At 43.2% G+C, this 24,274-nt stretch overlaps 1 protein-coding gene across 1 annotated transcript in view; it reads left to right on the top strand.

Annotated features, from left to right (window-relative positions):
* The window catches only part of SETDB2 (SET domain bifurcated histone lysine methyltransferase 2), a 228,918-nt gene that overhangs the window by 25,850 nt on the left and 178,794 nt on the right, over positions 1–24,274 (top strand). The window contains exons 9-12 of the mRNA XM_056560069.1: positions 7,384–7,492; positions 8,994–9,069; positions 12,692–12,906; positions 18,080–18,168. Coding sequence (XP_056416044.1) covers positions 7,384–7,492; positions 8,994–9,069; positions 12,692–12,906; positions 18,080–18,168 — 489 coding nt within the window. The remainder of the gene's footprint in view (positions 1–7,383; positions 7,493–8,993; positions 9,070–12,691; positions 12,907–18,079; positions 18,169–24,274) is intronic.

Raw genomic sequence — 24,274 nt, 5'->3', positions numbered from 1 at the left:
AGACAGAGATGAGGGAGGAGATGTATAGCGGTGCAGTACTGTGGAGAGCTTTGTGGCTGAAAGTGAGGAGTTTATACTTTATTCTGGACTGAATAGGTAACCAGTGAATGGCATTTAGGATGGATTGGAAAGGGGAGTTTAGAGAAGAGCCTATTACTAAAGAGTTACATTAATCAAAGTGAGAACGAATCGGAGCAACAACCAGAGTTTTAGCTGTTTCAACAGTGAGACAAGGCGGATGATTCTTATAATCTTTAGGTGCCGGTGACAAGAATGTTAGAGGGACTGAATATAGGGAGTGAAAAATCAAAGTTTAGTATAACTCCAAGACAGCGAGCATGCTGCCCAGGAGTTATGGTCTGTTTTAGAAACATTCAGCTTCAGGTATAAGGAAGCCATGATGTCTGAGACAGCAGAGAGACAGGTGTTTTGTAGGAGTGCAGGAGTGAGTCCTTTTTTAAGAAGATGTCCAGTAGTAATGTCTGATCGTGGGAGGCCCGACCGCTGGGAACCCCCACGATCTCCAGTACGGGGCCCTGGCTCTGCTCTGTTCAAAGGAATTTCGTACCCAGTACAGCAGCCCCCTCCATTCATCTCTATGAGAGAAACACACAAATGCTGTGTCTCCGCCTCTCCCATAGAAATGAGTGGAGGGGGCGTGTTTGGATCAGCTGACCTGCTGTGTGAAAATTGTCGCACACAGGAGCTGAGCCAGGGCCTGTATGGGAGATCGTGGTGAGTCCCAGTGGTCGGACCCCCCGCGATCATCATAACTGACTTTGGTTGGATCTCATATCAGAGCTCTTCCACCTATGCTATCTGTAGTAATAAATTGTGTTCTTTTCCATTAGGCATGCCTTGTCTAATACTATACAGTATTCTGTATTCACATAAAATTACACCTAGTGTTTGCTCCAATGCCAAAGACCCTTTTTATGCTGATTTTGAATGTTCTGTACTAGAAGTATTTATGTAGAAAAACGATGCATACCGTTGTATAAGTTATATTATGATTCCAGTAACCTGCTATAAAGTCCATATTTTTCCTCTTTACAACATTGAGTTTGTAAGGTGCTGAATTTGCCCATTTGCGTGAAACTTTACATTGGATAATATTGACATTCTTCTGACATTTTGCTGCCTAATCGGTCAGACATCTTGACCGAATAGGCAGCAAAATGTCAGAAGAATGTTTGATCCATCTGTAAATACAGAAACCATGCTACAAAGTCCAAATACTGCATCATTTATACCTAAATAAACATCATGCTCCAAATACCCATCTCTGGGTAAGAGCGGGTGAAATAAGTATTCAACATGTCACAATTTTTCCCACTAAATGTAGTTTCTTTGAGACAACAGTATCTGCTAATTCCAGGTCTTTTTGAAGCTCTCCACAAGTGTCTTTGGCTCGTGGATAACTCTTCTGATTATTTTCTTCACTCCTCTGTCAGACATTTTTCGAGGCAAATTGATGGTGAAATGATTCTTTCCACTTCTGTATTATAGCCCCAGTAGTGCTCACTGGAACATTCAGAAGCTAAGAAATGCACCTGTAACCAACGCCATTGTTATGTTTTGCAACAATTAAGTTGTGAAGGTCCTGGAGACTGCTCTTTGCTTTTACCCATCATGAGATGTGTCTTGTCTGACACCTTGGCAATGAGACCTTTTTTGTAGCCATTAGTTGGGACTGAGCCAAGCTGATAATAATTTGCACTGACAAGGGCTGTATTGCTTTGTAATTACTGATAGATTTCAGCTGTTGTCCTTGGTTTCCATGCCTTTTTGTACGTTTCTTCATGTGTTTAATACTTTTTTCCTATGTCATTTCACATTCTTACACATAACCCTATTTCTGAATTTAAATGTTTTGGTTTCTTGAGTTGTTACCAGCATCTGGTGAAAATTGCATGTCAATAGCAGCTTTGGAAATATATTTAGTGAGAAAAATGATGACGTGTTCAATACCTATTCCACCCACTGAACATTTGGTCCAGATTAAAGTGTTGTTTGACTGTACTTTTCCATGCAAAGTTAACCTGTATGTGGTGTGTTCTTATACATTGGCATAAGTTGGCGCCTTCTGTAGGAGAAAATCACCCAGGCATATCTATAACAGTAGATTTAAACATGATGTAAGAAGAACCTTAGGCTGGCCCCTGGTTTATGTCTAATTATAAAAGTAATTATTTTTCAACTAAGTTTTCTAAGAAAAAAAAGATGCAAACCATGAAGCCAGATGCTTTATTTACTTCAATATTTTCTAAACTTTTTTGTGTTTCTACACACTGCAAACAACAACAAAACTGTAACTCCGCCTCCTCATAGCCTCTGGTATGAGAGCGCCCCCATCTCTGGCTGGTCTCCGCTAACAGTTTGCTTCATTGAAACCGACTAAAGCCGTAGACTGGACGTTACGCATCAGTGTCCAGCCCCTGGCTTCAGATGCTAATGTCTTTTAAAAGATATAGGCTTTCTCTCTCCTTACCTTGTTGACAGCTCCTTGTCTAGGTTACAGGCCACTTCGGTGCTCTAGAAGCAGTGGTTGAGTCTTGTGAGATCATTCACTCTCTGCAAGACGTGGGTGAGCAAGATAAAAGATGATTAAAGTCTGTAACTGTCTGTGAGTGTTTGTGACTGTGTCTTTGTGTATGCCACTGGCTGGAACTCTGTGGGACCACCCAAACATCTCGGATAAGGGGGGGCAAACCAGGAAGCTGCACTGAGGCTGCCATAGGTAAAGAGATAGTTGGGAATACCTCTTTGTGTATAACTGCTGTCATTACACTTATTCACTTTTTGCCTTTTTATTTTATGTCCTAGAACAAAGTGAATCTATAAACCCAACCTTGTAGGCCTAGTCAGTCATTTTTCTTTTCCTGTGAACTAAATGTATGTGTTCTATTACGGGCTATATGGCTTATTTGTACACTAGCGAAGTGCTCTGCTACTCTGATGAAAGCAATGGGAAGTAATAATTATGTATATCTACTAGGTGTCAACAAAATCTCATGAATAGATGTACATCTTTGTGTCCAAGGTTTATGCAATTTTATAGCCCATTGCTAGGGGTAAAACGCATTGGGCAGGCAAGTTTTAACCATTTTTAGGAAATCTGTCAGCTGCTATTTATATTCTGTTTTACTGATACTATTAGGTAGATGTAATTGCCAAGGAGACTCTTGGTACCTTATATATCTCTCTGGGCTTCCATAATATAGGAAAATGTTTGCTGAGCGCTGGACACCTGCTCCTACCCTCTTGCATCCCTGTCCCTGCTTGATTGTCAGCTGGAAGCCGAGCCTTGACTGTCAACCAAGCAGGGACAGGGGTTGGGAGGGGGAAGCGAGACCTCTTTCCGGCTCTCAGCACTTCAGGGTCTTGGAAACGCCTCTTTGACTCTTGGCACTAGAAAATAAAATAATTTTTCTACATTATGGAAGCACAGATACATGAAAGGTACCATGTGTCTCCTTGCCCTAACAGCTATCTAGCAGTGTCAGCAGTTTGGACTGTAAATTTCAGCTGAAAGATTCCCTTTATTCCTTATTAACAGTAACTGGGGTTTGCACAGCGTTAATATTGTTTCAAAGGAGGTGTGTGGCGCTCGGAGGCTACGCCGGCAGTTTCGCACGTAAGTGCGTGCTTCTTCCGGCCCCTGGCCGGAAGAAGCACGCACTTACGTGCGAAACTGCCGGCGTAGCCTCCGAGCGCCACACACCAGCGCCTATGACGTGACCCGGCACCCCGTCACCGGACCTCTAGACCCGATCGTCTCTGCTTTGCGGTGAGTGCACGTACGTGCCCCTCTTTTTGTCTATATTGGATACTTTACACTTTCATATATGCACCCCGCAGGAGACATAGGTTGCCGAGAATCGCTCTGTTGTAGATATAAGAAGATATTGCTCCTTGAGTGCTCTCCCTTTTTCTTTTGCTTTTGTGATTGTTTCAAAAGAAAAACCTTCCTGGTATGGTCACATTAACCCTTCAAAAGGGTGACAATGTGATTTTTGGCTCTCGCTGCTGTTATTGTGGCCAGCCTCTGAAAGTCCCCTCCATAGGTCTCCCCTATTTCTCATTCTTTCATGTTCATGAGGTGAGACCAGAGCTGGACTGTTTGATAGCAGGACTCACATAGTTACTTCCTCTCTTACTTCTCACTGCAATTGCAGCACATCACTTTTAGCAAACCAATCGCTAGATATAGCCACGGGACATGTCCACTTAGTATCCTAATAACATGGACACTTTATGGGACAGATGTTCTTTTGTGGCAATACTTTATTATTCCATTTAAATATTGGATTTAGAATAAAATCTGTTACTTCATACCATTTTTGCTACACTCAGTGGCTATGTGTGGTCATTAGTACCTAATAGTAGTGGATTAGACACTGCAAAAATATCTAATAAATTGAATAAAATAGTATGTGTTCAATACCTATCTAATATTTAAAGAAGCCTTTATGTAATGTAAAGTATTAAAGGCTTACACAATAAGGAAACAAACTTTTCATTTGATATTGTATAAAATGCATAAACCTTGAATATAAAGTATATTAAACGTCCATCTATTTGTGAGTTTTTGGCGACACCTTGTGGCTATGCAGAGTTAATGGTAACCATTGCTTCAATCAGAATAACAATATTATTTATTTTATATACGGTATTTTGGTGATTAATAATTAACCTCTGGGTACTAATAACCTGCATGCGTCGTATGTCTTAGGGGGGATTAAACTGGCAGAGTCACTGGTAGAGAAGGATCTGGGTGTACTTGTAGATCACAGACTACAGAATAGCATGCAATGTCAGGCTGCTGCTTCCAAAGCCGGCAGGATATTGTCATGTATAAAAAGAGGCATGGACTCGAGGGACAGGGACATAATACTCCCCCTTTATAAAGCATTGGTTATGGCCTCACCTGGAATATGCTGTTCAGTTTTGGTCGCCTGTTCATAAAAGGGACACTGTGGAGCTGGAAAGGGTGCAGAGACGCGCGAGTAAACTAATATGGGGCATGGAACATCTTAGCTATGAGGAGCGATTAAAGGAGTTACAATTGTTTAGTCTTGAGAAGAGACGTTTAAGGGGGGATATGATAAACGTATATAAGTATATTAATGGCCCATACAAAAAATATGGAGAAAAACTGTTCCAGGTTAAACCCCCCCAAAGGACAAGGGGGCACTCCCTCCGTATGGAGAAGAAAAAGTTTAGTCTCAAGGGGCGGCACGCCTTCTTTACCATGAGAACTGTGAACTTATGGAACAGTCTACCTCAGGAACTGGTCACAGCAGGAACAATTAACAGCTTTAAAACAGGATTAGATACATTCCTGGAACAAAATAACATTAATGCTTATGAAGAAATATAAAATCCCATCCCTTCCCCAATATCGCGCCACACCCCTACCCCTTAATTCCCTGGTTGAACTTGATGAACATATGTCTTTTTTCGACCGTACTAACTATGTAACTATGTAACACTTACCATTGTTCATCAGATTTAGGGGGCATTAACATGTACAGTATCCTTCGCATTGTTGATGCGTAGGATTTGAAGCTGCAGATTTCTAAATCTAAAATAATTGACTGAACACAGCTTCAAATCCTGTGCATCAAATATGCCAGGAAACTGTACATGTAAATACACAAAATACACGTGCCATATAAGCTGCATTTTTTTCTGCAGTTAATTTAGCTACACATTGCCTTCAGTGGGTAGGTAAATATGCTGCAGTAAGTAGGCAGCAACATATGGTACGATCCTACCCTAATTTTTTCAGTGTAGGAATAGACCATATAGCAGGTAACCGTGCACACAAATTTTGTCCAAAAGAAAAACGATTACTGGCTAAGCCTAAAGGTGGGGCCTTTTAAACTCTTTGTTCTATGACATACCCACCTCTGCTTTCTTATTTTTAAGTGTAATAATAAAAGTTACATATTTATTTACTGGCTTTTATAAAATTGTAGTCTTAATTAGTCTTTAAAGGGGTACTCCGGCGCTTAGACATCTTATCCCCTATCCAAAGGATAGGGGATAAGATGCCTAATCGCGGGTGTCCCGCCGCTGGGGACCCCCGTGATCTTGCACGCAGCACCCCAGTCAAAATCAGTCCCCGGAGCGTGTTCGCACCGGGTCTGATTACTGGCGACCACGGGGCAGACGGCGTGTGACGTCACTCCTCCGCCCCCGTGTGACGCCGCGCTCTGCCCCTCAATGCAAGCCTATGAGAGGGGGCGTGACAGCTGTCCTTTGGATAGGGGATAAGATGTCTAAGCGCTGGAGTACCCCTTTAAGAATACCTATCCTGAAACCAAATTTTCTAAACTAACTCCTTCTGCCCTTAAAACAATTTTCCAAGCTTTAAAAAGCTCTGTATTATACATTTTCCCTTGCTCACATTGTGTCAGCTCCCGGCAGGAGAAAGTGAGCGTTCCCCAGCAAGTGCAACGTTACTGAAGCCTGCGAGAGCTGTGCCTCCCATTGCCCCGTGTGCACTTCCTGAGTTTGGTCTTCTGCCAGGCCGGGAGGAGACCAAACTAACTGTTTGACTTGCGCAGGGAACAGAACAGAGACACCTAGTGGCCGTTTTTTCAATTACATTCAAAACATATAAAGGATGAGAATTTTAACAGCAAGTAAATAGCAAAGTGTATTTTAAATACATAAGGAACAATATATTAAAAGTTTAGTTTGGTGATAGGTACTCTTTAAAGGAGTATTCTGCTACTTTACTTCTTATACCCTAATAAGTGTCTGATCCCAGCGGTCGAAACCCCCCCCACAGTCTTCTGCACAGCGCCTTTTCTCTCCTAGTGCATGGATCGGGGGTCAACAGCGGAGATATATGAACAATGTATTTCCAGCTCTCCCATAGAGATGCACGGAGGGAGCGTGTCCACCCCCACTCTGTGCACATGGGGAGCTGGGGCATCATGCTGAGTCTACCGCGATTAGACACTTTACTTCCTACCTTTTAGCCATAGAATAGGAGATAAAGTAGTGAAGTACCCCTTTTAAGGTTAAAAAGTTGTTTGTAGTGTCTCATATACTGATCTTTCTAGCCATAGGGGAGATTTGTTGTTGTTTTTGTCCTTACACACAGACACTGTCCAGTCATTGCAATTTCCAATGTAAATAACAAAGCAGTAGAACAATGCAGAATTCTATAAAAAGATGTGCTAGCAGTATTATTTTATGTGAATACAAGTCTTTTCTAAAACAGAAAAATCAGGTCATCTTTATTATTTGTGCCTTAACGATAAAACTTTTGATCAAATTACTCTATGTTGGGACCAACATTTCCAGACGTGTTTTCATCACGGTTATGAATTTCCTGACTTATCTCAAAGATTATTTCCTCTGCAGAAAAAGTGTATGCCACACCAAACAAGGGAAATTAGATTTTGTGAGCATGAAAAGACCAAATACCAAGACTTCCATTCTTCAGAAACGCAAACGGCAGCTCATGGAAGAGGTAATGTGTTTGTTTTTTTTTTTTTTTTTTGTTCTGTTTTTTAAAGGCTTTATTAAGGCATTTGTAATATAACAACAAAATAACAAAAAAGCAAAAAACTAAAACAGCAGGGTGGGCTGTACATCAGACAGTATTACGTAAAGGAATGGGAAGGGAGGCAGAATCAGTCCACAGTTCAGGAATTAGATGCTCCGGCCACAAGCAACTCGAGTAGGTGAACAGCCAAGGTGGCCAATCACTCAAAACTTGCCCAACAATACATCCATACAAGGACTGACTGACAAACCATTCACCGTGCAACACCTCCCCAACCCCCCCCCCCCCCAACATCACTCACCAATTAGAGTATGTTACGTGACAGTAGGATGCACTCTGTCCACCGAGGCATCCAAAACCAGCCAGGGGTGCCACATTTTATCAAACTTTTTAGGGCATTTATGACTCCAGACCAGTGCCCCTGCTCATGTACTTTAACAGCTCCATCATTTTCTTTCGGAAAAAGACTTGTGGGTGGGGGTTGGGGGATAAACCTATAAAAAAAAAAAATGTATTCTCAAGCATAAGATGCCAACTGCTTGTTGGCACAAGAACTTAACTTTAAAGTCTTAACCAGGTTGGACACAGAGCTTGAATTACTCCACAAATGCTACCCTGGGGTTCCTCATCAGTGCTGGCATTGCAATTCAGAGATTGTTTCCTTTAGCGGGCTTGCCGTCTTAGCACTCTATTCACAAGATCTAAACCAAGTCCCCTCCATAAGAGAATGCGTAACAACGCTTGACCCTCTACATTGGATGGAGTCTCTTGTGACCGAGCACCATGATAAAATGAAACAAGTCATGTATATTTGGCTACCATGGACCACTTATAATTTAGGTCCTCTTTTGCTGCCAAGCTGTTCTATAGAATAGCTGCAGAAACATAGATTACCCATGAGCCCTCTTCTCAGGGGAAATCATCCCTTCTCCTTGAACTGTAGGACAATGAGAACATATGAAGTAAAAAAGAGAACAAGGATGCGCTCCGTAGTGTGACACCGAGGGATAAAATAGGTAACGCACTGTGTGAATTGCGCTTACCAAAGGAGGTTGTACTGCGTCCAAGTACAACCATGGATAAAGGTGCAATACAGGGCGGTCTCTGCAGCTACTCCACGCCGATAAAATCCAAATAAAACCAATTTCTCCAAGCAACAGGGCGGGATGAACAGGAGCGCTGAGACCAGGTACTAAGGTAAAAAGATTTATTTCCCACAATGCAATGCAGCGTTTCGCGGGGACCCGCTTCCTGAGGAAGCGGGTCACCGCGAAACGCTGCATTGCATTGTGGGAAAAAAATCTTTTTACCTTAGTACCTGGTCTCGGCGCTCCTGTTCATCCCGCCCTGTTGCTTGGAGAAATTGGTTTGACACACCAAAATAAATATGTATCTCCTATAATACTAAGATATTCAGTAACAGTTAATCTGTATGTACATATTTACAACTCCTGTTTCACCCCAGGGTGCAGTGACCATGCAGCACAGTTCTGAAGATGAGATTTTCACCCCTCCTGCTTCTCCTAAGATGCAGCGTCCTGGTGAGTAATGAAATGTTCAAAGCAAAATTTGGGTAAAATAAAATGTATTTTATTTGTCTTTGGACATACTACTGTTACCACATGAGAATGAAAATGTCCAAGTCTTACTAGTGATCATAAACACTTATTTTTTTATTAGAAAACTGCTTTTAGCAGGGCCCATGCACACTGAGGAAATTCAGAGAGGAATTTTCTCACTAGATTTCCTCAGTGGATCTGCACTACCCAGAACCGCTGCTTCTTTAGACCTGAAGTTTTACAGCAGAAAGGTCCTATTGATGATAGGCTTTTCCTAGCAGATTATGGCAAAAAAAATTAACATGTTTATTTTTTCGGCAGAAATTAGCACAGACCTCTGAAGACGCTTAGCTGAGCGAAACATGTCAGGGGAGCTACATGTGTTGATGTTTTAAAGTCTAGTGTTGCCAGAGTCTTTATAAGTGTGCTGGTGGACTGCAACCACCAGCAAGTCATGACGTTAGAAGAGGATAATGGGGCGGTGCACATTGCCAAACCTTAGGGCCTTCATTATCAAAGTACTCTGTTGATATTAGTATTTTTGATTAAAGGAGAACTCCAGAATATAAAAATTGTCGCCCATACTGCCAGCAGTAAAAAAATAGAGATGTACTTACCTTCCTCTGCTCCCCCGGGGCCTCCGGTAACCGGCTCCGGTCTACGCCGCGATACTCTTCCTGGTTGTCGGTGGTCGGCAAGTCATACTGCACTCAGCCAATCACCGGCCTCAGTGAAGCCCCGACTCGGCCGGTGATAGGCTGAGCGCTTCAAGACACAAAACGCTTCAAGACACAAAATTCTTCACTACACTGTCACCTGCTGCCGGGGCCGAAAATGTCACACTGCCGCTCAGCCTATCACCGGCCAAGCCGGGACTTCACTGTGGCTGGTGATTGGCTGAGTGCAGTATGACTCGTGGATCGCGGCGGAGACCGGAGCCGGTTACCGGAGGCCCCGGGGGAGCGGAGGAAGGTATGTACCTCTTTATTTATTTACTGCTGGCAGTATGGGGGACAATTTTTATATTCTGGAGTTCTCCTTTAAGAATTTGTGCCATCAATTTGTGTAACATTTATTAAAAGTTAAGTGTTAGGTGGGGACTGTAAGAGGGTATAGTGATCCTTTTTTCTGGGATATTTCTTGTAATTATATTCTACCTTGGGGAACAGTGTGTCGCAGTATTAGTTTCAGGCGCATGGAGTGGCAGACCGGGAGAAGCAGACCCTTACTAAAAGTAGTTGAGTACCCCTGCCTTGAAGGAAAAAAAGGCCTGATAACTCCTGCGGTATTCTCCTAAAAACATTTTTGCTCACACACAACACTTGAGGAAAATACTAAACATTGCACCCGCAATGGTGGGAGCTGTGATGGGTGATCATGTGATATAATATTGACTTCACAGTAACGATGTAAAATCCCGCAGCAGAACTTTTCATCATTACCATGAAGTCAATACCACGAAAAAGACTCGTTTCTTGCTCAATGTTGTGATTAAAGGACTGTAAGGATACATGTCTGCTGGGCTGTGTTCACATGATGTGTTTTTTTTTTTCATAGTAACCTGACTAAAATGTGAATGCAGACTATCCAGTGCCAAATTGTGATGATTAGGTGACTAGGTCAGAGTATCTACAAAACGATAGGAAAGAGACCAGTGTGTGGGTTTTGATTGCCCTGCGCTCTATTAAAGTGATGTAATTCCAGTCTGGAACTACATCACATTGTTTATTTATTTATGATGGATTTTTTCTTATCTTTATCAATATCTTTTTGCAGCGCTGTATCTAAACAGTGACAGATGTTTTCCACAAGATTGCATAAAACCCAGTGTGTTGCTTTGGACTGCAGCTGTAGCTTGATAGTTAACTCCTTCCCAACCCATGATGTACATTTGCATTATTGGTCAGGAGTATGGGGTGGGCTTCGGAACTGCTACATAACTGGCCGGTGCCTTCTGCTATCAGCAGCCGATCGCCAGCCAGTAATGACCACCCGGGGATCACTCAGATGCTGGACAGTTAACTGTTTTAATGTTATGATAAATAGCGATCCCTGGTGTCTAGTGGCCTTATCAGTATGCAAGTCAAGGTAAGGCTGGGCAGTATACCGGTTCATACCGAATTTTTTGGGCTTCACGATATGAATTTTCCCCCATACCGCAATACCGGTTGGGCCCCGCCGGTGAGCGCTGTGCCCACATCGGGGAACTAATCCTATGTTACCCGCCTGCACTGTTCTGCTCCCCCCAATTAATTATCAGCCCAGCCAGCGAGGTACTACTCACAGATGTCAAGTATTGCCCTCCTCCTCTTTGTTACGGGCCCACACCGGCGCTGGAACTCTATACTGTACGTCAGTGGTCTCCAACCTTCGGACCTCCAGATGTTTAAAAACTACAACTCCCAGCGTGCCCGGACAGCCAACGCTGTCCGGGCATGCCGGGAGTTGTAGTTTTGTAACAGCTGGAGGTCCGCAGGTTTGAAACCACTGCTGTACGCTGTATACCTATGCCCGGGCTGCAAAAGATAAAGAAAATAAACTTTTAAATTACCTACGTCGGCCCTGGAATGCCGGACAGCCGTCAGCCTATCACCGGCTGGAACGATGTCCCACCCCTGCCAGTGATAGGCTGAGCCCACTGTCATGTAAGAAGCCGGCTTCTTACATGACAGTGGGCTCAGCCTATCACTGGCAGGGGCGGGACATTGCTCCGGCTGGTGATAGGCTGACGGCTGTCCTCCCCCTTCCCCTGCGTGTGGCCGAGGTGGGTGAGTTAAAAGTTTATTTTCTGTATCTTTTGCAGCCCGGGCATAGGGATACAGCGTACAGCAGTGGTCTCAAACCTGCGGACCTCCAGCTGTTGCAAAACTACAAACGACAGCCGTTGGCTGTCCAGGCATGCTGGGAGTTGTAGGTTGGAGACAACTGGAGGTCCGTAGGTTGGAGACAACTGGCGTACAGTGAGGTCCATCACCGGCAGCCCCCAACAGCGAGTAGTACCCCGCTGGTCTGATCATTAATTGAGGGGAGCATAACAGTGCTGGCAGGTCAGATGATTTGGGGGGGGGGGAGGAGAGCCGAACACTGCGCGCGGGTCACATGATTTGGGGGGACAGAACAGCGCTGGCGGGTCACATGATTTGGGGGGGGGATTGTGAGAAAATACCGTTATATACCGTGGAACCGCCGTAAGTAAAAAAAATAAATACCGTGATACACATATTTGGTCATACCGCCCAGCCCTAAGTCAAGGAGTGGCTGGTAGGTCAGGGAAAGCAAGGAGGCATGTTATGCTGGGCACTTGACTGATTGTCCTCTCTTTCTTGACACTTGACTAAGATATTATAAAAATTTTATAAAATTGGCAACCACCATCAGCTCCAGGAAAGGTACATTTGCTTTTTGTACCCTAACAGCTATCCAAATGTGTCTGCAGCTATGAGTTGAAAAATTCTACCAATAAACCCACATAGGTTCTGTTTTTTCCCCATGGAGTGTATGGATATGTACGTTGGCTGTAGGTAATTTCCTGAGATAGCTCTGATATACAATAAACACTACTGAGATGCTGTTTATAATGTAGATTAATATTTCTTTAATTTAGTTGACAGTGAGGATGAAAATGCGACAGTTAAGGTGACACCTAAAATGAAGAGTAACAGTGTCCTGGCTGATGAAGCTGGTTACATATCTGATGACAATAGCTCATCTGTCCAGAGTGGTGGCAAAGAGACTTCTGACTCTGCAGAATTTCACACAGAAGAAAACATTTACGTATTGGATGCTTCCGCAGAAGGGAATATTGGACGGTTTGTTAATGTAAGTTCCTGGACAGCACCTTTTAAAGGGGTACTCCGCTGCTCAGCATTTGGAACAAACTGTTCCGAACGCTGTAGCCGGCGCCGGAAGCTCGTGATGTCATAGCCCCGCCCCCTCGTGACGTCACGCCCTGTCCCCTCATTACGTCACGCCCTGTCCCCTCAATACAAGACTATGGGAGTGGGCGGGGCTATGACGATCAATGTTCAGAACGCTGGAACACCGGAGTACCCCTTTTAATGCATGATAAATGATCTATAGTCATATAACAATTCATTAATAAATTGGATTAATCAAACAAATGCATAGTATGAACTAGTTAAAGTCTCGTTAGATGAATTGTGTTGAATTATTATGGATAAATTATAATAAGGCAAAAAAATGTATTCTGAGGAGTGAAAAAAAATGAAAATCTGTTTGGAGATGGGATGGCCGGTCCATACACTGGTAAAACATTCTGGCTGTGGGCTACCCTATAAATTCATAGGAAACCAAATATCTCTAGTTTCGCATTCAGACCACTTAGTGTTAGATTCTGGAACTTCTAAATTATTCTGTATCCTTGGCAATGATTTTAGTGCTTTTACTGCTGTTATTGAGCATCTGAAAGTCCACTCCCTGTGGACTAATTCTCTTCATTTCAGGGGGCGAGGCTAGAGCTGGGTTGTTTGCAAGCAATACACACACAGGCTCTTCCTTTACTTCTCTGGCCAATCACAGCACAGCACATACTCCTCTTTGCTATGCCATGGCATAGTACTGGTGAAAGTTCACTGAACAAGCATGTTTTTGAAATGACAGTGACAATTGGAGATTTTCCTACCTTTAGTGATGGAAAATATGGATTTTTATAAAAGACAGGAGGCGAGCATTATATTGCATTTCTCTCTTTACTGCAACAAATAGCAGCCAAATATTAAAACGTTACATTTTTAAACGTTGAAAAGTCCAGTAATGTAAAGGGGCTGGAAATATTGCTTGGATGGATGCTGAGAGAAGACCAACTATTCTGGCAATTGCATGTAAAGAACTAAGATCTTTTGAGTAATGATCTGATTTCTTTTCTGATAGTCTTCAATTTTTCGGATGGAAGACTTAATAAAGAAGTGTGAGTATTTAGGAGAAATCCGAGAAATTCCACTTCTTTGGATGGGGAGAGACTGGATTTCTCCAGGTTGATGAGAAATCCTAGATTGGAGAGGAGAGAGAGAGAGAGTCCATTCCATATGGAGTAAAGCTAGATTGAATTGATCTTCTCATTTGGCCATAATGAGAATATCGTCTACATAGATTATAAAACCGATTCCTCGAGATCGAAGGGAAGAGAGGCCATGTCATATTGAGGTAGGGCTCTTTAATGGGACTTAAAATGTGCGACTCGGCTGGGAAATCGTCCCCTGCTTTTCCCAGCCTTCCCAAAAATGTTGTTTGAAAACGGGTATCTATTCACCCGATCTAGGGTGTCTAATATTAGCGGGGTTAAAAAATGGTTCTCCCGCGCTATTAAGTATGAGAGATTCTGGGACATTAGAGTCCTCAAAAGAAGCATCACTGTTGTCAGAGTAAATTGTTTGGAAGGATGGGTCATCTGAATCTGATATATTATCATCATCCTCTGCAGAGGTATCATTATCTGAAATGTCATCAAAAGAATTGGGTTTTGTTCTTTAGGAGGATTTCTTGGAGGATTTTTTTAGAGGATTTTTTAACCTGACTTATGTGATCTTCCTCTTGGGTAGAGGGTAAAAAGTGCATCTGAGGGGCACTTGAAGAATGGCTGCAGGAGGGGTGCAAGCCTGTATCAATGTCTTGATCCACTTGTATAGTAACTTTTTCTATGTCTAGAACTAGTGGGATCGTAATTTAGTTATGGAATCTTGCATGGTGGCCATAGCATTGGGAATAGCTGACTGAACAGATTTTGATACAGAACAATCTGGTCTCCGGACAGATAATTCACCCTCTTTAGGTTGTAAATAAGTTTTATATATATTTTAATTTATTAAAAGTAATTAATTAAATATCAATAAGTATTCAATAAATTAGAGTAATAAATATTGTATAGAGGTATATTATAATAAATTAAATAAATGTATTATTTTATAAAGTGAGGTTATATAGATACCGCACTGTAAAAAAGCAGTTATTTATGAAGAACAGGTAGGGAGAATAAACAATGAAACAACTATAATGTCCTGAAAAGGACACCTATAGATTTGTTGAGGAAAACAGAGAATGAGGTAGCTGACAGGAGCTGAGGTGAATTTCTGGTGACAGGATTAGAGACTGCCACGTCTGACAGGAGTGGGCGGAAACGGCTCAGTTGATCACCAACTGAGCCATAATATCACGAGAAGAGGGAAAAGTGCGTCACTGTAAAGACGGCGGTGCGCGATACCGGGAGAATGCGGTAAGCGGCGAATGGATAAAGAAAAGAGGGAACAAGCGGTATTAATAAGAGATATATGGGAATGATAATAAAGATAATGCTAATGAAAGACCAAAGGCAGCGGCAAAAATTAAATGGAAATAAATATGAAACGGGATAAGGTGTATGAAAATGTAGATATAGTAGAGTAGGGATAAAACAATGTAAAAATGGCAATATATGAGTTTAAGTGAAATAATTCATTGAATATAACAATTTAATAAGGATTGTGATAGGAAAAAGAATGACCACACTTATCTGTGACTACGGAGCAGCAAAGGAAGAGGCAGTTATTTAGCAGTCAGATCCTTTTATAAACTAGGATACTTTACTATTGGACAGTTGTTATTGTATTAGGTTGTACCCTGTACCTACAAGTTTTTTCTTCAAAATGTTATAAAAAAAAAGTTTTAATATTTGGCTGCTATTTGTTGCAGTAAAGAAAGAAATGCAATATAATGTGAGGCCTCCTGTCTTTAAATATAATTCAAAGCCATTTGGCCATGTTATAAGGGATTACAAAGAACATAAACAGACACTGGCCCAGATTTATTAATACCAGGGCTGTGGAGTCGGTAGCTAAATGTTCCGACTCCGACTCGTCAGTTTTTTGTACTTCTGACTCCGACGTATTAATATTCAAATGTATTTTATACATTCCTTGAAGGAAAGAAAGGCAACATACATGTCACAAAGATATCAGTGACTACAGCATTGATGGGACACAGTCAAGAGAATAAACAATTATATAAGTGACTTACAGGCAGGGGCGGACTGGAATCAAAAATAGGCCTGGGCATTCTAGAATAAGCAGCCCATTTTTTTTGGTGGAGGTCCAAATGCTGGGACCCCCACCAATAACCTTGGTTCAAGTTGCTCTCCGGCTATTGTAAAGCTAAAACTCCAATTTTCTGTAGAATATGTATTTGAAAAGAAAAGTAAAGACCGGCGGGGGGCGCCTAGTGTGTTACCGCAAATAAAGAAGGAATGATTAAGTAGAGGCAGGTGGGCACAGGTTGCCCGTAAGTAATGGGTGCTCACCTGGAGCGAGTGGAAAACTCGTGTATCAACCCACCAAGCGGGGTAACAATGCTGGAGACAGCTGCCCAGCCAAGGGTTCAGGAAAGGGCTTGCCAAACCTGGAGAAAATACCATGGAATTATGCAAAAAAATCCTGTGGTTTCCAGTGTGGAAAAGAAGGATCGGACCAGAGAAGTGATGTGGAACAAAGCTGGACCACTTTATTGAGAATAAAGCAAAGTAAACATGATAACGCGTTTCGGGGGACAACGCCCCCTTCTTCAGATCAGTGATAGTGCTATACAGTACATACAGGGTTTAAATACAGTTACATTTGGCACCAAAATAAAAGGGGGAGGGGCTAAACTACAATGCAATGAATGAAGCATCACTTGCAGAAAAAACAAATAATCGACATTAGTATGAATAAAGACAAGTAGAATCAAGATGAGAATACAATCCAGGTGGTGACATGCAGGAATGACATGCCAGTGTAGTAAAAAAAAGTGTTGGACAGATTATTGGTAGCCAGGGACCTCCGTGGTGCATCCGGACCGTGGGCGGAAGTAGTTGTCTCTAAGGAAGAGTCGCTAAGGTAGTGGCAGCCATGTCTGAGAGCAATGGTGCATTGTCATAGAGACTTTTGGTTGTTTTAGAACAAAAATAAAGCTTATCTATATATGAACCAAAAACAAAATCTGTAAAACCTAGAAATGGTTTATATTAATTTTGAAATGTAGTTATAGGCTTAGCAAATGCAAATCAATTCAATGTAGAGTTCTAAGGAAGAGAATTGCCTCTGCCATATCCTCTTTCATAGAGGTTCTTAAGTCAGACTTTATTATTTTTAGGGCTGAAAATAATTTTTCGACACTGACTTGGGTGGGTGGCATTGTTTGCCGACTCCAGGTACCCAAAATTTCCTTAGACTCTGACTCCACAGCACTGATTAATACTGTCTAATCGTTAGTGTAAACCTACACTAGACACTGTTAATAAATCTGCTGCATTCTTTGACTGTCTTGTTTAAGTTTAGACTATTAGTTGGCTTAAACTGCAGCAGAATCTGGTACATTGGCGCATGTTGTCGCACTTTTACAGAAGAAAGCTTCCTTTTGTTAATACCACGTCCTTTTGTCAGACATTTGTCTTAGAAAGTGTCGTAAAGGGGTACTCCACCCCTAGACATAGGGGATAAGATGTCTAATCATGGGGGGGTTGATCCGGCCTCTGGGACCCCCCACGATCTGCTGGCTGGCACCCCAGTAGTCCGCTGCACGGAATGAACTCCGCTCCATGCCCGATTATGATCGACCACAGCCGTCACCCCCCCTCCCATAGGCATTAATGAAGGCGAGCGTGACAACCACGGCCGCCTGGAGACTAGCACAGCCTGCGTTCTGAACATAAATGTTCGCAGGGGTCCCAGCAGCCAGACCCCCGTGATCAGACTTTTTATCCCACTATACTTTTTGATACTTGATAAGATGTCTAAGGGTGGAGTACCCATTTAAACTCAAAAGTGTGCCACTTTCATGTAAACCTTTTTTTTTCTGCAAATTTATAATTCTAAACCTGCATCCTAACTAATGCATTAACAGTTGACTAAGGGTTAATTTTGGTTTAATTAAGCTAAATGTATAGTTGGTCACAGTTTATCAGAACAGAATGTAAACCGGATAAAAGATACTAATAATTGCATTCCTTTCTCCTTTTATCTTATAGCATAGCTGTTTGCCAAACCTTTTTGTGCAGCAAGTCTTTGTGGAAACTCATTGCCGAAAAATTCCCTGGGTTGCATTTTTCACGAAAAGGTTAGTATTCTTAATCAAAAATAGTGAAACTGCTAAGACTATAAGTCAATGTTAAGATGTGGCCAAAATGCTTCATATTTTGTAGAATATGTGCCTTTTACACTATATGTTCGCTACGAGTTATGCTACCATTAACTTAAATGGGTCCTCCGGCAGTGTGCAAATCTGCCACTATTGGGGAATTTCCGTGCAGGGATCCCGCCACTGGGACTCCCACGATCTCAGTGCAGCCCCCGGCATTCTGTGCCGGGCACTGCCACCGAGACATGATGTCACGCCATGCCCCCTCCATTCATGTCCATAGAAATGAATGGAGGGGCATGGCCGTGACATCATGTCTCGGAGGCAGCGCCTGGCACAGAAATCCGGGGGCTGCACTGAGATCGTGGGGGTCCCAGCAGTGGGACATCTGCATGTGAAAGTCCCAGCAGCGGGACCCCTGCAAATTATATATTTTATCCCCTGTCCTTTGGATAGGAGATCAGATGTATAAATTGAGTTATAGTGTAAGCTACCAGAGTTACGACCGTGTGAACATACCCTTAAAGGGATACTCTGGTGGAAACCTTTTTTTTTTTTTACAATCAAACCAAGACGCTTTATTGTAATAAAAAGAAAACCTACAGCAATGTTAAAGCATCAGTAAAGGAACAGGAACAAATCCCCTTGAGGAGACACAAAAACAATAAAATACAACAGCCAGTAAGCATAATATGGTATGAAATCAATAGACAGGACATCATGATGCAAGAGTAGAACACAGTAAGGGTAACAGTTGATGACACTCTCGAGTACCTTAATATAGGGAAAAACAATGAGAGACAGGGGGGGCTATACGAAGAAGATATCCATGGTTCCCAAACTATATTCAACCTCTCAACAGTATCTTCCCGAATCGTCGAGAGTTTCTAATTAAGCATGATGGTATTAATACGAGTTATAACCGGAGGCAGGGCCAATATAGGCTGCTTCCATTGTGAGGCAATGTAGATGTGAGCAGCCAGTGAGATATGCTGTACTAAGTGAAATATGCGATATGGCATCCTACTAGGCCTGTGACCCAAAAGACAGAACACAGGAGTGGCAGATACCGAGCACGGGAGAATATCAGCCAACATCCCCAGTAATTGTTGCCAAAACAACACTGCCTCCGGGCAACTCCACCACCTATGGTACATCGTGCCCCTAGCACCATAAGCTCTAAAGCAATGGGGAGACACGGATGAATAGATAGAATGCAGTCTTGTTGGGACCAGGTACGTTCTATGTAAGACCTTGATAGAGGTTTCCACCAGGGACACTTGCCAACTACCCTTGCTAACGGAATCACAACAGGCATGCCATTGGGAAAGGGAGAGTTCTGAATGGAGATCAGTCTCCCAGTTGGTCATGAACTTGAGCTTCCTGTCTCACGAGTAGGGGAGTTAATTTATGCATAATGGGAAGATATAAGGCCAGGAAGGCCTGGGGTATAAAGTGAGTAAGCCTCAAAGGGGGTCGGGGTGACCTCATACGATCTTGGCCCGAGGGATGAAAAAAAATGACAGCATTTGGATAGCTCTATAATGTTCCCGTGGTGGGACCGAGTATCTATGGATAAGGACATCTAACGACATGAGACGCTTTTGGATCAAAAACTTAGATAGGCAAGTTAAATCGGCGTCGATCCACCAATGAAAGGCAGAAGGCTGGAGACCAGGCTTAAAAAGGGGGTTAGCCGGAAAGGGAAGGAGAGGGGATATGGGTGACTGAAGAGAAATCTTAAAGCACACAGAGCATGAAGAGCAATCCAAGCAGAGGAGGGTAAGAGCAATGAGACAGGGCAGGAAGACCAGAGTAAAAATGAAAAAGAATAGGGAGAAAAGAGCTGAGATTCCAGACGACCCAACGTGGTTCACCCTTAGGGACTTGGACCAAGGCCAACTGTGCCAATCTAGCAGCCTAGTAGTAGCGTATAAAATGTGGGACAGACAGGCCACCTACCCGTCTATCGTAATGCATGAGTGTCCTATTAATCCTAGGGCGGCCTCCCCTCCAGATAAATGAAAAAAAATCACGCTGAAGAGGCGAAGGTCACCCAACGGGACAGGGATGGGTAAAGTACGAAAAAGATATAGTAGACCAGGCAATATTACCATTTTAAGCACATTCACGTGGCCAAGCCAAGATATATGCGGCAAGTCCCACTTTCGAAGGTCAGATCTAATGGACCGGTATAAAGGGGGATAATTAGTCTGATACAGAAGAGGTAAGGAACTGGTAAGTTTAACTCCCAGATACAGGAGACCCTGCTAGAGTCCTTAAATCCAAAGTTTAGGGAAATGAGATGCTGCATAGGGGTGGGGACGTTACAAAACAAAACCTCAGATTTTGTGACATTAACCCGAAGACCCGACTGCTCACTGAAAGTGGTTAAGAGGTGAAATAAATTGGGGAGGGACACCAGTGGATTAGTCAGAGTCAAGAGAAGATCATCCACAAAAAGACTTGTCTTATATACGGAGGATCCCACCGAGACACCACCAATATCAGGGTGCTGGCGAATCAAGGCGGCTAAAGGCTCCATTACCAAAGCGAACAACGCAGGTGACAGGGGGCAACCCTACCTTGTGCCTCACTGGATGGAGATAGGCTTCGGAGCAGTAGCAGGTAACTTGAAGTAAGCAGTTGGGTGGGAGTATTAAAGGTGCAAAACATGTACAAATGGTCCAGAGAACCCAAATTTAGATAAAACCGCAAATAAATAAGGCCAGGTCACACTATCGAAGGCTTTTTCGATATCTAGGGCCAGAGCAAGCATGGGGGTGGATGTAGTATTGGACCAATGTATAAGGTTCAGTATAGTACGGACGTTATCGGGGGCCTGACGACCAGGGATAAATCCGACCTGATCGGGGTGCACCAAGGTGGGGAGAAAGTGATTAAGACAAGCAGCTAAGATAGAAGTCAGAAGTTTAGAGTCTATGTTAAGAAGAGAGAGAGGACGGTAATTAGCAGGAAACAAAAGATCCTTATGAGGCTTGGGAAGGACAGTAATGAGAGTATCAAGAAAATCAGGAGACAAAGAAGGTACAGTAAAGAGAGAATTAAGAAATTAAGTCAAGGGAGGAAGAAAAGGAGAGGAAAAATGCTTATAGTAAGGAGCGGAGAGGCCATCTTGGCCGGGAGACTTGCCTGTTTTCAAACTATCAATTGCACTACAGACCTCCTCCTCAGTTATCGGTGCATTCAACATTTCCCTGTCTAGAGAGAAGGCAAAGGCACAGCAGAAAGGAGATCCCACAATATAACCCTGCAAGCAGGGGAATTAGAGGGAGAGGTATATAAGGTGGAGTAAAAATTGTGAAACGCATCATAAATGTGGTCCGGGTGGGAGGTACGAAGACCAGGACGCAGCTGGACACAATTAACTCTATTGAAGGAGGTAGTGTGTTTAAGCATAGAAGCTAGTAGACGATCAGGCTTGTTGGCAAACCAATAATATGTCGCCCCCGTCCAACGGAGAGCTTTCTCAACTTTTACAGAGAGAAGAGCGTCCAGCTGAGCCCTGGTATCTGTTAACGATTTAAACAAGTATTAGGAGGGGGCCCGTTGGTGAGCTAGAGTCAACCTATCCAGTCTTGCCTCCAGAGCCTGTCACGCTTTATACCCGTGGCCAGAGAAATAATCCTGCTGCAGATATAAGCCTTATGTGCAAGCCAAACCCACTGTGATTCCGCAGAGGGGTCCCTGTTGGAAGCAAAATAACCTGTTAAATCCCCTTCTAGCTTCGTTCTAACTCTGGGCATAGTCAATAAAGATTTGTTGAGGCGCCATCGAAAAGCGTAGAGGTCCGTGGACCAAAATCGAAAACAGTTAGTACAAGATCGTGGTCCGACCAAGACACTGGGACAAGTCGGGAATACATTAGTGAAGGTAACGACTGTGTGTTGCTCAGGACCCAATCAATCCTCGTATAATGATGATGGACAGGAGAAAAATAAGTATAACCTCGAGATGTACCGTTATGTTCCCTCCAAGTGGTAAGTGGTAGTCTGCAAGCAAAGTATGTATCAGTCGATGCTGTGTCCCTGTCCTGCGAAACACAGTATTGGACCAATCCAATTTACCACTAACTGCAAAATTAAAGTCTCTGGCCCAAAGTAAAGTATCATAGAAGAGGGAGCCCAACATGGAGCACATAGAGGCAAAAAAAGGAACAGGATGATCTATAGGAGCATACGTATTCACAAAATTACCAAACCCCAAGGCCGAAGCCCGGGGTAAAAAAAAACCTTATTAATCAACCCTTTAAAAAGTAACTTTTATTAAGGTATAACTAAAACTTTCCCACTTAATGCTTTAAAATCGCTACTGACAGGTGAAATATAATAGGGAATCTCTCCCTTATTTCATAGTGCTGTGCTGCAGACACCAGCGCTGTACAGCTGTCAGAGCGCAGTTTAAAATATTGTAGATTGCCCACCCCTACATGTTTCGCCGCACCGCGGCGTTCTCAAGAGGTATGTATGGCAACTGCAATCCAAAATGGTGGCGATGGCTGTTTATGACCTCTGTAGGCTTACATCATCACTGGTGGGCAATGTGTTACCACCAATCCAGACTCCGTTTACATCTCTGAGCGGCCTACTGGCCACTCACTGACCTCATCTGTACCTACTCACAGGTGTGGGTGTTACCGCTAACCTATCACAAACTTGTATGCCCCTCTGACGAGCCCATCCTTTTACCTCATCTCTGTGCGTCCTCTCTGTTGAGGAGTTGCCTCGTTGTCGTGCGGCGCCTGCGCTCTCCCGTCCCGCGGCGGTTCGCGCATGCGCGGGAACTTAAACACGCCGCAGCTGTATTTGGCCTTACTGGAGCACATGGAGCACATAAAGGCAAAAAAAAGGAACAGGATGATCAGTAGGAGCATACGTATTCACAATGCACATACATTTATCATAATAATCACACAAGATGATCAAATACCTGCCCTCCGGAACGACAAAAGTCGAGGTCACCGTAAACTGAAAAGAGTTATGCAATAATACAAGCACACCTCTGCTCTTAGATACAAAGGAAGACGTGTAAAATCTGGAATAGGACCTATGAAAATATTTAGGCCTATTCTCCAGAGTAAAATGTGATTACTGTATACACAATACGTCCGGTTGGTGACGTAAGTAATCACAGAATGCTTTCCCAGCTTGTAAGGAGAGTTAAACCCCCGGACATTATGGGAAACAATCCTACACATTACAAAGGAGCAGGACAGCTAGAGTGGTGGCAAAAAGGGGAAAGCAGTCCCGGGGGGAAACCAAAATTGAAAAAGAGGTCGTCACCTGAAGGGCATAAAACATGACATAAATACAGAAAAAGCAATGACTGGCCATGCGAACATAGGCAAAACAATAAAAACCAAAACAATAGACATACAAAACAAAGAACAAAAAACAACCGAAGTCCAGGAAAGATGGCAAACACAGCAAGGCGAGCCATCGTACTTCCAATCCTCCAAAATTGGGCATCAGGACACAGTAGTCTGCTCCGTACCCAGCCCATTATTAACAGGCTACCACCCTGTAAGGTTAGGCTGTAGAAAGTGACAGTAGAGCCAGGAAACAGAAAAGAGAAAGAGGGAAAGGAAAAAGGGGGGGGGGGAGGTGGGAAGGAAAGAGAGGGGAAGGGAGCAGGGGGAAAAAAGGAAGAAACGTGAGGAAAAGAGGGGGAAGAGTAGAGAAGCAAAAAGAAGAGGAAAGGTGAAAAAATAAGAAAGAGGGAGAAGTAACAAAAAAAAGAGCCGAACAGAGGGGGACAAAACTAAGGGACGAGTAGGGGAGCCAAAGACGAGAAAGCAAGCGGAAGGGAGGCAAAGGGTAAGAGAAAAGCTGGCAACTAAGGAGAAACCCTCCAGGAAAGAGAGAGGGAGAAGGCAGGAAAAAGGCAAAGGCAAGAAAAAATAGAGAGAGAGGGAAGGAAGAGGAGAGAAATGAGAATAGGCTAGGGTAAAACAGAGAAGTTAAGAGGGCACACAGGCCTCTGGAGAAGAATCTGCCAAAAAGGTAAAAACGCCCAAAAAGTAAAAAATGGCAAGGAGTCCCCAGCAGGCTGCAAGTTTCGGGAT

The sequence above is a fragment of the Hyla sarda genome, chromosome 2 (genome assembly GCF_029499605.1).
Source record: "Hyla sarda isolate aHylSar1 chromosome 2, aHylSar1.hap1, whole genome shotgun sequence".
Classification (NCBI taxonomy): domain Eukaryota; kingdom Metazoa; phylum Chordata; class Amphibia; order Anura; family Hylidae; genus Hyla; species Hyla sarda.
This window is presented reverse-complemented; position numbering and strand designations above follow the sequence as displayed.